This window comes from Periplaneta americana, chromosome 10 (assembly GCF_040183065.1).
Source record: "Periplaneta americana isolate PAMFEO1 chromosome 10, P.americana_PAMFEO1_priV1, whole genome shotgun sequence".
Lineage (NCBI taxonomy): Eukaryota > Metazoa > Arthropoda > Insecta > Blattodea > Blattidae > Periplaneta > Periplaneta americana.
Genome location: NC_091126.1, coordinates 170,930,410 through 170,946,289, shown reverse-complemented (window position 1 = coordinate 170,946,289; position 15,880 = coordinate 170,930,410). Strand labels below are relative to the sequence as shown.

The 15,880-nt window shown below is 33.9% G+C and overlaps 1 protein-coding gene across 6 annotated transcripts in view; it reads right to left on the bottom strand.

The window, feature by feature from the left end:
• LOC138708149 (tRNA:m(4)X modification enzyme TRM13 homolog) overlaps window positions 1–15,880 on the bottom strand; it is a 43,349-nt gene continuing 27,469 nt past the window's right edge. For all 6 annotated transcript variants that reach the window (XM_069838398.1, XM_069838399.1, XM_069838401.1 and 3 more), the window contains 3 exons: window positions 13,106–13,242; window positions 3,547–3,662; window positions 1–410 (listed from right to left, as the gene is read on the bottom strand). In XM_069838398.1, the coding sequence (XP_069694499.1) occupies window positions 233–410; window positions 3,547–3,662; window positions 13,106–13,242 (431 nt within the window). In that variant the 3' untranslated portion in view covers window positions 1–232. The remainder of the gene's footprint in view (window positions 411–3,546; window positions 3,663–13,105; window positions 13,243–15,880) is intronic.

The following is a 15,880-nucleotide window of genomic DNA, read 5'->3' as shown; positions in this document are numbered from 1 at the left end:
TGAACACAACTCTGGATCAGCAGACAAACATGTCTGCCAACCGAGCTTCTGAAGTTGTAGAAAACAGTTGAGAGATGAGAATTACATAGAAAGATTTAAAAAAATGTATGGCAATTTTTTAAAAAGTGTGTGTTGTATTATTTCTGGAGTGACATTGATAGAAAATACAATTTTGAATATCACTTGGTTCTTTTAACATATTACAGGTAATAAAGAATCCTGTAGCATTAATTCATGTGGTTGCCAACAGACAAACGTTCTCTGGTGAAGTTTCCTCAGTGACATATTCAACTATTCTGCATTTGTAGCCGTAACTTTCCAAATACTTCTGGCGTCCATAGTTGAGTATGGCTTTGCTCTTCCTTCCAATCGTTTTCTTCTCTTCTTCACTCAGAGTTGAACGAATGGGTCTAAAACAAATGTACAGAAAAAGGAAGTCAACGAAACACATTTTACCTAATGATGGTAATAATAAAATTTTGGTTTTTATCGTTTTTCGGTAGTTTAATATGTGTAAAATGATAATATGATATTATTTCTTCTAATTGTCAGCTTTTAGCCCTACCTTCAGCAAAAGTATTGTAGTAATTCTTAATGCAAAATATGTTATCAAAGGAATGTTTTTTCTAGCCAACCGCTCGGTGGAATTTTGAATTTATTTAGTCGGTTGTATACATAAAAGTATGTTACATATGCCCTATTTTTTCTACATTTGCACCTCTTATCACTTCTGAGAAAAGTGCAACCAAAATTGAGGAATTTAACATTGCAAGATATGGAAACTTTGACGGCGTTTTTCTGCACTTTCTTATTTTTGTGACATTGGTGCACTTTTCTCAGAAAGTATTGTACCCAGAAGGCTGAAATTAATAAAAATATCAATGTGATGGCATTTTACACAGTAGGTTAAAAAATTAAATTTATTTCAATCTTCAGCAAAAATAAAAAATAACTTGCAGTAATTCTTAATACAAAAAATGTTACCAAGAAAATATATATTTTTTTTTGCCAACCGCTCACTGAAATTTTAAATTTATTTAACCTGTTATACACATAAAGGTATGTTACATATGGCCTATTTTTTCTACATTTGTAGTTTTTATAAGTTCTGAGAAAAATGCACCAAAATTTAGGAATTTAACATTGTAAGATATGGAAGTACAGACTCCCCTCAAATATTGAAGAAAAACTTCTTTCATAAAAAGTGAATATATGGGAAATGCAAATAGGGTTTTCCGGCATAAATGTTCCGCCAAAGCACTATACTTCGCTCCATCGTGTCACTTGAGTCTCTAAAACCAGTGAACTTCAATTTTGTAACCAGTATACAGCCATGCTTCATTTTATCATTTCCATTGCTATAATTTTAGGCAGCCATTCCTAAAAGCAGATTTTTAAAAATAGGTAATTGTGTTAAAAATTTGTAATTACATAAAAGCATAAAAATGTACGTTATACACTAGTGTGAAAACTATTTTTAACACTGACTTTTTTCAACTGCTTGCGCTTATTGTTAACTCTTTCCCACCAGATGCCACACGGCAGCAATTGCAACATATCAATAAAGAGGTTCAAAAAATACCAGGCCCACTTTTAAATATTACTATTTATGGTTAAGAGACCCACACAAATTAAATCAATTGCTTTAATAACTATATGAAACAAGAAATAATTTATTAAACAAAATTAGGAGAAACCTGCATTCAGAATGAGGACCTCTCAATATGCAGTCAAATAAAATATAAAATAATAACTATTATGACCATGGTTACAGAACAAGAAGACACATTATATCATGTCCTTTGTTTGAACCCAAATGCAATTCTGAAGCAGGACTAAGGCACGACTCAAATTCTGGCCCGAGATTGTATAATAATTTAACATTCAAAATTAGCATCTTCCAGTAATAAATTATTTAAAAACCAAGTATTTCAACTGATTGTCAGTATATCTTTTCATTAATAGTCTTCCTCGTATGTAATCGTAAAAACTTTGTAACTAATTCAACAGTTCATAGCATAAATACACGTCAAAAAAATGACTTTCATACTCCATCAGCAAGTCTATCGTGCTATCAAAAAGAAGTGCGTTATATGGCAGTAAAAATTTTTAATAGCCTCCCTATCGATATAAAAAATGAAACTCAAAACATAAAATTATTTAGGGCCAAATTAAAGAAGTACCTAATTTCTCACGCCTTCTATTCTGTAGGTGAATTCATGACATTCAATAACACTTCATGAAATTGATACTAAAACTATGTGTTGTACTAGTAGACTATATTGTAAATCTCGTCTGTATATATTTCATCTAGACTGTGACTATAAATTAAGACTTTATCATAGTATTAAGTTTTTTGACTTGTTCCATATTCTAGCTGTAAGCATGTATGAATACCATGGAATGTTAATAAATACAATACAATACAATACAATACAATACAATACAATACAATACTGGTTAGTATTCAAATATTATATCTCTCTTACATTAAATTTTGAAAAAAAAAAAAAAAAATTATGTTGTAAATCTTTCAAAATTCAATAAATAAAATAGAACTAAAAATATCATTTATGTATATAATATATTACTTCATTATATTATTGCATAATATTTTATATTTATTTTACAACTGTATTATTTAATACTTTTTCATTTTACTTTATTAAACCTACTCTTCTGTGTATTAACTGATATAATTTCATTGTATTTCTTGTATTATTATTTTGATATTTTTCACTTTACTTTTGCTTACTTATACTTGATTAATTAAATTAAACAATTAAATAATTATTTTAGTGTAGGCTTAAGCGTGTAATATTACTTTTTCATTATTTAATGTAAACTCCACTCTCAGCCACAAGTTTTGCTTCATTTTTTTTTATTGGGTTATTTTACGACGCTGTATCAACATCTAGGTTATTTAGCGTCTGAATGATATATGAAGGTGATAATGCCGGTGAAATGAGTCTGGGGTCCAGCACCTAAAGTTACCCAGCATTTGCTCGTATTGGGTTGAGGAAAAACCCCGGAAAAAACCTCAACCAGGTAACTTGCCCCGACCGGGAATTGAACCCGGGCCACCTGGTTTCGCAGCCAGACGTGCTGACCGTTACTCCACAGGTGTGGACTTTTGCTTCATCGAGAGTGCCAACCAAAAGTGTACTATTATTACCTTTCACATGACATAATAATAATAATAATAATAATAATAATAATAATAATAACAACAACAACAACAACAACATGGGTTAAGCCGAAGTTGAGCAACCTGACAGGTGTTCAACAAACAATTCCATGAATTAGAATGTGATTCTTTAATTTAAATTTGAATTTTGTTATTGTCCAATAGTCTCTGACATGGTAAGGGAGAGAATTCCAGAGGCGTGGAATCGATATGCTGAAAGATGATGAGTAGAAGGATGTTCTGTGCAGAGGAACAGAGAGAAAATCTATCTTTATAAAAACATCGATACGACCTGTCTTGACATATGGTTTGGAAACCTGGACCCTGTTAAAAACAGATGATTCTTTTTGAGTCCTTACCGCTGATCGTCATCACAATGGTGGTCAGATTCCTCATCGCTGCGTGTAGGCCAACAAGTTGCCCAGCTGGCTATACCACGCATCACATAAAAATCTTCCACTGTGAAACCATGAACCTACAATCAAATAATATAGCAGTAAGACACACCACTAACATATAGCATGACACAGATCATTTTTCTCTCCAGTGACAATGAACTTGATACTAAGTTCCAACTTAATCTACTTTCCACATGGTGTTGGGTTACCTGAAGTGACTGATCAGAAATTAAAGGTGGTTATTTTGCCAATTGCAGTGACTCTTTGTTCAATAATTAAAATTATTTTAGGTAACTGCCAGTGCCACTATATTATTGCCTGTGGTTGTACACAAAACCTATCAGACAGCTTCTTTATTCAGGCGTAAAAAACATTCAATGAAATGGTGAAAAATACTTTAAAGCAGTGTTTCTCAAACTTTTCTGAAGTGGGGACCACTTTTTTAAGTCAGAACAGTTCCGCGGACCACCTTACCCTTGTTCCCTTCGAAAGCAAATTTATCACTTTTGTAGCATAATTTATAATAATAAAAAATGTAAAGCGCCCAATGGGCAAAAGTCCATATGACTCTAGTCTAGAAGATTGCTGAGATATACACTGAGTGTCACACTGTACACTACACTGACTCTAGTTTGTACAAAATTGGATCAGCGATACTGATCTCTTGTTACAATACAGGGCATGGTAAGTGTCACACTGTTCACTACACAGAACACATATACATTCGTGGCAAGCCTGGTGGAAAGACTTCCTGGTGCAGATGCGATGGTGGAAACCATGGATCGCAAAACGCGTCACTACGTGCCTCAGTTCATATTCTGCTCGCATCCATTCCTTATTTACCATGGCGTCAGTATTGTAGAAGCTTTCACTTATGGAGTCCCTCTTCATTCGGAGCTCTAGTAGCAGTTCCTCACATGCTGGTGTAGATGGCAGTAGCATTCGCAGTCTCAGGTCTTCAAACAAGAAAGTTTCCCTGGCTAAGACATATGCATATCTTGATAGAGAGAATTTTGAAACTCCTAGCACCCTTTTCAGGTACCTTGGTTTCAGGCTTTCGAGCTCTTGTAGCTGTCTGCGTGACAGATATTCCCATATGATTTCTAACCCATATGTGAGTGAGGATAGTACTTTAACCCGAAAGAGTTCCATAGCGGTATTTATTGACATTCTTTGTAGATGTCTAATGTCACTTATGCTTCTGATTGAGGCTGTAAGTCTTTCCTTTAGATGGACTGAAAAGGTTGACCCGGTTACTTGCATTGTAATCCCTAGGTACTTAAATTGTCGCTTCGGCGTCAGCGTACGTCCTCTGCAGATGATGTAATCATCTTTACTCAGTCGCCCTCCTCTCCTAAATACCATTAGTTCGGTCTTCAATGCATTCACTACTAGTTCGTTTTCATCTGCCCATTGGGTAATGAGATCCATTCCTTTCTTATGTACACATTTACGTTCCTACACCCTCCTTGATTTTGGTCACATACATAGAGTCGATTTCGGTACTTTGTTTTTATTAGAGTTAGTGATGAAAACTCTTTCTCACACACATACGTAAAAGCAAACTGATTTGTAATCTGTAAATCTTGATTTTGGCATAATTTAATACCAGTGTATTTATATTTTAAAACAAAATTAATTAATTCATTTAATTTTATATTAGTATTAACTAATTAAATTAATGTTAATAGAAAAAAATTCATTTTCGTTTTTTAATAAATCAAGGCTATTACAGTTTGGATAATCTTTAACTTAGGCCCTATTAACTAAACAAAATAATTAATGTTGGTACTCGCATTAATGAGATGGATGAGCCTGCCGATTCTTGCACAGTTGTTCTATATTTGGATGTATGCTGGTAAGCTTAAGTCGAAGATCATCACATACAGTAGCGTGCAAATTAATCCGAACACAACATATTTTTATATTTTCTGTCATTGTTGGCCTCACAGCTGCTCATACCGCTTTAATTGACATCTGTAGTACGTGTAATTCCATTGTTGAAGGTCTGTCATTATTTTTTTATAATATGTGGCATTTTGCCTGTCGTTTTGTACTTATAAGCATTTCAGTTGTGTTGAAGACTTAATACTGCAATCCTGTGTACATTCTGTCGTCTTCACAAATGGATACAACTCCACGAAAACGGTCTAAAATTATAACATTAGCAGAGCATTCTTCTATGACACGGAGGAAAATTGCTGCAGAATGTCACATCGGTTTGGCTATTGTTAATTCGATCATAAAACGATACAGGGAGACTGGATCCATCACACCCCAGAAAAAGGAAACTGTGGCCGGGAAAGGAAGACTTCACCTGCAGATGATCATTTAATTGTCAGGAAAAGTAAATTAAATCCTAGACTAACTGCTGTCGACTTAACCCGCGAGTTAATCACTACCACTGGGGCGAATATTCACGTCACAACAGTGCGGCATAGGCTTTTGGAAGCTGGACGAAGGGCTCATAAGCCTATTAAGAAGCAACTGCTAACTCCTGTTATGTGCAAAAAACGCTCAATGTGGGCAAAATTACATCAAAACTGGACAGTGAATGACTGGAAGAATGTACTTTTTTCCGATGAGTCTCATTTCGAGGTCCACGGCCACCGTGTTTCTTACGTACGGAAAGGATCCGAAAAAGTAACAGCAGCTCATCTCCAACAAGCACCCAAATACCCCCCTAAAGTAATTTTTTGGGGTTGTTTTACACATGAAGGGCCTGGAGCATTAATACCTATCAAGGGAATGATGAATTCTGACAAATATATTCACTTATTGGAAACCAGAATCGTACCCCAGTTGCAAAAATCATTTCCGGATGGCAGAGGTGTGTTCCAACAAGACCTGGCACCATGCCATACGTCTCGAAAAACTACAGAATTCTTCAACAAGAAGAATATTCAGGTACTCCCCTGGCCAGGCAACTCACCCGACATCAATCCCATTGAGAACTTGTGGTCAATTTGCAAAAGAAGAATGCAAAAAATGGATTGTTCTACAAAGGAGAAGATGATTTCTGCCCTCATTGGTGTATGGTTTCGCGATGAAGAAATGAAAAATATGTGTGGGAAATTAGTGGAATCCATGCCAAATCGTATCAGAGCTGTTATTAGGAACAAGGGAGGCCACATAGATTACTGAGGTATGTCTTAGATCCTTTTTTTATCCCGTTTGAGTGTTTTTGCATAAGTAATTACGTTGTTCGGATTAATTTGCACGCTACTGTACATAGAGTCGATTTCGGTATTTTGTTTTTATTAGAGTTAGTGACGAAAACCCTTTCTCACACAGATACGTAAAAGCAAACTGAATTATAATCTGTAAAGCACCATTGTATAGTCCACTATATTCTCTTTTCACTTGTGATGAGGTCCAGAAATTAACCATATATTCCGCTTGGAATTTCATTTTAAGTCTGGTGTCATTCGAGAGTTCAATTAACTGTTCTCTTTCACTCAATGAAAGTTTGTTATTTTCAATATCGCAATGAAAGGGGTCATAAACCCATGAAAATTTGTCATATTTACTTGGAAAATAAGTTTCGAATTATGACCTTAGAGTTTCGAGATGCGAACATATGTCATTGCATAATTATTTTCCAATAACGAAATCATTTTCAACCGAAAAAGACTCTAGGGCGGAAATAGTGAAAAAATACTCTCTGTTTTACGGAACTGACCCACAAACCAAGTTTCCTCTCGAACGCCTTTATTTTCTCATGCACATTGAGAACAGTCAAAGAATTACCTTATAAAGAGAGATTTAGTTCGTTTAGTTTTGAGAATACATCTGGAAGATATGCCAATGTACTTAGCCACATGTCATCAGCTGATGTGCAGCGAAAAGATGGCGAGAAACACCACTTCATAGTGCTTTAAATCCCTCTTTTATTGCTGAGAGTAGAGTGGGAATTCGGTAGACAGGATGGGTAATAAATTTCATAAAATGCCAGTATTGGGAGAAAAAGTGAAAGGTGATTGCCATGTGTCATTTCCAAACATATTTTCAGCTATAGTGTGATATGCAATTCGTTGAATTTTATTTTTCTTCTGTCCTTTTTGAAGGATCACAAGAGCAGACCTCGAGGACCACAGGTGGTCTGCGGACCATAGTTTGAGAAACGCTGCTTTAAAGCACTAAATTAACAAATTTAAAGGTAAGTTTCCCTAAAGAAACTAGACACCTAGCCTGCATTTCTCAATGTTCAAGAAACAAAATTTGTTAATCATATTGCAGTACAGTCAAAATTTTGTTCCCCAGTCGAAGAGTTTTATTTGGGAATGATCGTTATGACATTTCTAAAGAAGGTAAAATTATTAAGAAAGTTAAAAAAAAGATACAATTGGGTAAAATCTTTCATGGTCTCGTTAGCAATATGGAAGTTGCTTTGCTGTTTTTATGAGTGGGAGGTTGACAAGTTGACATTGGATTAGCTAGAGAAACATACTTCAGTCATACGGAAAGCAACAGAGATTTTGCAGAAAACATGGCCAGCAGAATCTGGATGTGTCACCTGAGAGAAATATTTGCAAAAATGGTCATCTGAGGAACTACTGGAAAAAGAAATTCCGGCAAAATTCCTATACTTTCCATGTTAAATAATATCGGTTACACATTTTTCGTTCATATTTTTTTTACACTTACACAATCAAATTTCAAACTCTAGGACAGGTATGCTCAAAATTGTAAAAGTGCCGATTACATGGATGATACCTGACTGCATAACACACACAGTGTAGAAACTGGGCTCCGCAACTACATTGCAGCACCGCCCGTGGCATCGCTCTCACTGTCTTACAAATATGGAGAATAAACTGAATTTGAAAAAGGAAATACTCAGTTATTACATTATTTATTATATTTTATACAGTTATGATACTATTATATCATAGATAATGCTATTTTCAACATGTGTGAACTGCACTCTCACGGATTGTACTAAATTTACTATGAAAGGATTAACAAAAAGATTAATATCACTTTCCATATGTCTAAAATCACTAAATCCATGTTCTGTGAATTCACATTTGAGCTGTTCCAGTAGTGAGATGTAATTAACTATATTTTGTTCAGGCACCATAGATTTCTTTACAAGTTTACAAGGGTTTTAGTGCCTTAGCTAATTCCCAACAAACTACATAACTTGCTCCTAAACGTAGATTCTGAATTGTTCGACTCTCTTCAATGTTTGGCGTATCATGAAGTGCTTTCAATTCTTGAAACTGTAGTGCACGTTGCACCCCTGAAAAATTATTTTATCATAACATGTATTTCTGTTGGAATAAAATCACCACAATAACAATAATTGTACTAGAAGTAGCAATAATAATAATAATAATAATAATAATAATAATAATAATAATAATAATAACACTAAGGTTGATATATGAATACATATTACAAAAAACAGCTTCCCTGTCACTTCGGTATGTTCTGGATGGCAGAGCGTATAATGTTTTATGTTGCTCAGTAGTATTCCTGACAGTACCTTACAACATAGTAAACACTTTACGCTTTCACAACAAAAATAGTCTTCCTCCCACACTGTACGGAATGATCGTTTGCTTACTAAAGGTTTTGACTGTATCATTGTCCCGCACTGTTCGTACGTTACTAAGTACTTGAACTGCCTTCCGCAGTCATCCGTCGAACTTCGAACGAGGATCAGCACGCTCTATATTCGAAGGTTGCGATTACAGAACGTAATTGGGAGTCAGAGAAGGAGCATACCTGCTCTAGGAGATACGAAACATCATTTATAAGTTCTAAATCAATTTTGCTCAAAATTAAATTTGCTGTGCAAATGTAAGAATGCGAAAATACAGTACATGTTCATTGTTAAGATGTGGCCGACGTGGAAATTCGAAGCTGTCCATGCTTTCGTCCACCAATCTTGTGTCCTTTAATGATGCTGTTGCTGCTCTAGAAGCAGTGAAGCATTTTATAACACACCACGAGGTAAATGAATAAATTAAGGAGGAGTTACCACAATCTGAGGACAAGGTTTATTCCTTAGAAGCAAGCAGTCCAAAGTAATTAAATTTTGAAAAATAATCACATGTTATTAAATTAAGATCACACAGGAAGAAGAAAGTAAATCATTGTCTTAAAACTGTCTGGTTTGGAGTCTGAAATGTGACTTAACAGCCAGCTTTGGCTCTAAGCAGTGAAGATTTTCTACAAATAATCTTATGTTCTTCAAGAATACGTGTTATAAATTTGAGTGCTGTGTAAAGGCTCGTCTCCACTATTAAACATTTAACAACAACATGTTACATGTTAAACTGTTTACCATTAACATCCCAACATGTCGATTGAACATGTTAATGCTAATTTCATTTAACATTTCGTCCACACTGTTAAACATGTTAAACTTGACTTTCTTCGAGTAGTCCACCATAAACAATCTATGAGATTTTAATCTAGATACTGTTTTATTTTCAAACCTTGGACAATGGACTCAGGTGATGATTTGACTTTTGTAATTGCCTCTATTCCTTGTTACAAGGCTTTTAAAAGGAAGAAAATGAGAATGTGGGTGCGGCAATATCTTAATAAAAGACACTATGCAGAAGACATTCTAAAAGAGCTTAAAGTTGAAGATCGATTTGGATTCAAAAACTTGCTGAGATTGTCAGAACACGATTTTAATATACTGCTGCAAAAATACTTCTCGTTACATCAAAGAAAGACCCAATTTAAGAGCAACTATTTCATCTCAATTAAAAAAAAAAACAGTGCGATTGATTATCATAGGACCTACGACATGATAGATGTTAGAGGAGCGGGTAATATCATATAATAATTTTTTCGGAAGTTTTACGAATGTTAACATACATCACCAAATACGACCATTACTGACGTGAACATAGCATTAACGCTTAGTGTACGACGAGAGTGCGAAAACTTTTTATTGTATTCTCGAAAACAATTAAATAATAATTCCAGTTCTCTAAAACAGTAGGCCTTCTTTGTTTTGTCTCTGTATTCTTTTGCAGACACATCCCACAGACAAGGCCTTTCCATCAGTGCATTAATTTTATTCTAATGTATTTTCTTTCGTCCACTCCATTACTTCGAACAACTTAGAGCCAACACCAAGGACCAATGATAGTACAAAAATGATCAAGATACGCGCCACAAAATTGGAAATTATAGTTGTTGCTATGGAAACTGTACAAACTTTGCTGAACTGTACTGACGCTGCACGAGCAAATGAAATACGCCAACATGTTAAAAGTGTTAAATTCAACATACTCAGTTAACATGTTAAGCCAATTGAGACTTGAAATGTCCATAAACATGTTAAATTCAACATGTTATATTTAACATGTTGTTGTTAAATGTTTAATAGTGGAGACGAGACTTTATTGACTCCAAAATGGCTTAACATGAAGTTCTAAATTACAGTATACTGTTTTTACATGCTCTACCAGAGCTTTCTTTAGTTACAAGCCGGGGCATGGGTAGGTTTGGCAACGCAGAGTGGAGGCGGGAGATTTTAGAGTGATATTGTGTTTGCTCATTGCTTTCGTTATATGTAACGCGTATTTTTTCAATATTACTTCATGCACAAAGGTAAGATCAAAATTCAGAGTAGTGATGTAAATTATTACGGGTTCGAAAATAGTGTTTTATTGCAATCAATTAGCTATACTTCAGAATACGGCGTAAGTAGGCTACTTACATACAAAGGCTGCCACTTAAAATAATTACAAAAAAACATGTTTTTATTGATAGTACGAAGGTAAATAAATAAATAAAAAAGATATTCCTTGCACCGAAAATAATAAAATCAATAATACAATAAAGACGTAAGTTCCTACGCAGTATTCTTAAGTTCCATTCAGTTAACAAATTTGTGGCTAGCAAATTGACAATGTTTTGCGACTTAATGGTGTTTCATCTGTGAAAGGTTTAGGATATATTTTAATATTATCTTCTGCGATTATCTATCGTGTTTTTCTACAAATATTTCAGATGCCTAGAAAGTGCTGTGTGCCTATGTGTCGTAGCAACTACACTTATAATTAAAAAAAATAAAAACATACTTGTTTTTTATTGGTGGTACAAGGGAAAATAAATAAATACTTAAAGAAATGTTACTTGTACCAAAAATAAATAAAATAATGACGTACTTTCGCAATACCCTATTCCAATCAATTAACCATTATGTGGCTAGTAAATTGACAATGTTTTGCCGCTTAATGTTGTTTCACCTCTGCCATGAAAGGTGTAGGATATCATATGCATTTTAATTTCATGTGATTATGTCGTACTTTTCTATAAATATTTCAGATGTCCAGGAAGCCAGTTTTAGTTTGAACCTGGCCAGTCACCATAACAATACTGTTATCCTAAATTATTTGTTATAAACTTTTTAAAATATAATTTTAAATAAATATAACTACAGAAAACAAGTTAAGAATGTGAATTATGCAAACAGGCCTAAAATAAAATGTAAACAGAAGAAACTATTGACATTCCTATTATAATAAAAGTATGAGGATGTAAATACAGTTAAGCCAAGTAAAACAATCTATGAAAAAATGAAAACACATCCCTTCAACATAATACGTAACAAAACGCAACGGTGAATGTAGAGTATCCAACGCCCACTGAACGAATATTTCACTTTTATCACTGCCAATGTTGCGCTATAATCGTATATGCAAGGTAGGCTATAACAAAAACCTAAACTAACCAAACCTAACCTGTCAAAGAAGCAACAAGTTATACTAAATATGTGTAAAATTGGTCTATGTCTCTATAGTGGGCGGGACATAAGTAACATTGACCAAACCAACAAAGTGATTATATGCATGTACAAATTATAGATAGTTCTGACGTATAGCAGGCATTCCGAATCTTCAACAAAACTGCAACATTTATGGGATCACAAAACAGCTGTTTACAATGACTTTGAAAACCAACGGCGTAACTTTATTGATATAGCAGGCGAGACCCAACAATTTGACTAGAATTCTGATACACACAAATCACAAATAAGAATATAAAAATGTGGTTATACAATATTTAATAGAAGAGTCAATTACTTTGTCATCCATAACCGTAAAAATTCCCAAAGACTGCAACCATTTTATTTTCATTTATTGTCTTGTTTTTTTATCACCAACACGCATTTAGTTTATAATACATCAACAATTAACGTTTGGTACGACCGCAAACATAATGCCATCGACACACACTTATATTGTAACATTAATTTACATTGGAAATCGGCATTAGCACAAACACGTGTTCTGTATGGTCAGCATCCGGGTGACAGATAATTACAGTGTTGCCGACGTATGGCCCCAGCTTGTAACTAAAGAAGGCTCTGGCTCTACACATAAATGTTCTTCAGAGATAATTTTAAATGTGTGCCTCAGTAAAAGGCTACAACAAACGTACAGTACAGTGAAAAAAAAAAAAAAATTATTTGTAACTAATGTGTCACATCACTAAAATGCAAACTACTATTCAAGCACATCATGTGTGGCAACAGCATACTTACTTGCAGAAAATCTTTTCCGGTGTATGAACTCCACTCACAGCGATGATGACAACAAAAAGCCAGGAGGATGCCGGTCACAGGGAGTTTTCTTCCTCCTTTCCCATCTTCACGACCAACAACACATCGCAATGCAAGATCTGGAAAATAAAGTAATGAGAGACTCTGAGGTTGCATATATTTTTTTTTTGCTTAATCAAGAAAAGACTATCAACATAACTTTTACCCTAAATCATGTAATAAAAAAGGACAACATACAAAACTATACCAAATTTCTAGGACTTTTTATAGACTCCAGTTTAACACCGGAAAAACATATCGAATATATATGCACAAAATTATCAAGAGTTATATATTTATTAAAGAAATTAGTGACTTGTGTTTCTCAAAATTATTTAAGATGTGCCTACTTTTCGTTCTTTCAGTCGATAATTAGGTATGCCTTAATTATCTGAGGAAATGGTAGCAAAATTGAGTGTGTCTTGAACATTGTCGACCTCTTTTCAAACAATCACGGATATTAACGGTCATAAATTTATATACAGTATATACGACCTAATCCTTTACACTCGACAAAAAATAGACAATTACTCATTAATAGCCAATATACATGATCATGAAATTATAAATAATGAACAAATTAATATTCCATACTGTAGATTACATAAAACTAGTACAAATTTTTCTGTCATGGGGATGAAATTATATAATAAGCTTCCCAGTCAATATTATAAGTTACCAACCAATAGTTTCAAAGCTAGATTTTATAATTGGCTTTTAATTAATCCTTTCTGCTCTGTAGATGAGTTTCTTAACATAAATTCATACGAAATTGTTTTTTAATAAATAAAGTTATTTATATTAGGTACAAATGTTACATTAAGAGTGAAATGTTTTAATTAATTTTAGAGTTTCAAAATGTTTTGTGTTTTATCCTAATTAAACTTTACTGTTTTCAGTTATGTGTATTTACAAATGTATGGTTTTTTTTTCCTTCCTTCGGTATTGTGACGAAGCCTATCACCATATGTTTAATGGCTTAATAAATTGAATTGAATTGAATCTCCTACATCAGATTTAATTATTTATGGGCTGATTACCCATTCTAAAAACATCTACAAAAAAATCATATTCATGAAGTGAGAGGACAACTTACACCAAGGACAAGCCAGGGTATTGGTAAGAATGGTTCCTGACAGAATTTCACAGGAAAAGCACAAACGATAGAAACAATTCGAGGCATATTTGCAAATCTATCTTCTATAAGGAGGACACAATAAGACGACAATAAGATGATTATGAATAAGATTATGATGACTATTTGGATACTAAATTAATTCAACATATTTATCCCAATGCTCATGCATCGCTTACGAATAGTATATACATCCCTGGACCCAGAGCGTTCAAATCCTTGATCAGCATCAGAAATATCTACTAAACTCTAGACTTCATGCCACGTCATAACTCAGGCATTAGGTGCATTTGCTTGCTGATCTGAACCTGCACTCAGGTGTGGGTTTGATTACTTGGTTGAGGTTTTTTCCGAAGTTTTCGCCAACTGTAAGGTGGATATCAGGTAATTCCGCAGCAAATCCTGAATTTCATCTTGTTAAACATCATCTTTCTATTACCAATTACATCGACTCTAAATAACACATTAGTTAATACAGTGTCGTTAAATAACCGAATTATGCACACTTCATCCCCCTATTATCTATTCGCTCGTTTTCATACTCCCTGTCCACACCTGTGGAGTAACGGTAGCGCGTCTGGCCGCGAAACCAGGTGGCCCGGGTTCGATTCCCGGTTGGGGCAAGTTACATGGTTGAGGTTTTTTCCGGGGTTTTCCCTCAACCCAATACGAGTAAATGCCGGGTAACTTTCGGTGCTGGACCCCGGACTCATTTCACCGGCATTATCACCTTCATTTCATTCAGACGCTAAATAACCTAGATGTTGATACAGCGTCGTAAAATAACCCAATAAAATAAAAAAACTCATACTCCCTCTTGCTATCATAATATTAATACTTGATCACAACGCGATAACACGCTAGAAATTCCACTTCACACATCATCTCTGTATTCCTCATCTTTCACTGTTGCTACCTCTCGTTACTGGAACTCTCTGCCGCCTGAAGTCAAGGGCTGCCGAACATTGAAATCTTTCAAATCCAAGTTAGAAAATTATCTTATGACGAGTTGCCGAACTAACTTACTTTATGACCAGTGTTGTATTGCATGTTTCCACGTATTCACATTTTTTTTTATGTTCTAGTGATATTTATCTTATTTTATATTTTTGTTTTCATATTTTCCGATAATGATATATCTATAATGTGATAAGTTGAGCTATATACAATCATAATTTTCCTTACTGTGTGTACTTAAAAATATTGTATTCATTGTATGCTTTGTACTGCACTATTTTATTACTATAATAATAATAATAATAATAATAATAATAATAATAATAATAATTATTATTATTATTATTACTATTCTTATTTTTATCATCATCATCATCATTATTATTATTATTATTATTATTATTATTATTAACAATAATTGTCTTATTTTTTTATACTTTGTATGTCTCATTTATTTTGACCTGCTGTTCACATTTTATTATGCTTTTCCTTTCTTTCTGTATGTTATATATATATATATATATATATATATATATATATATATATATATAATGTCTGATTTCTACTTACTTGTTGTTTACATTTTATTATTATTATCTTATTCAGTTTTGTGTGTAAAATTGTAG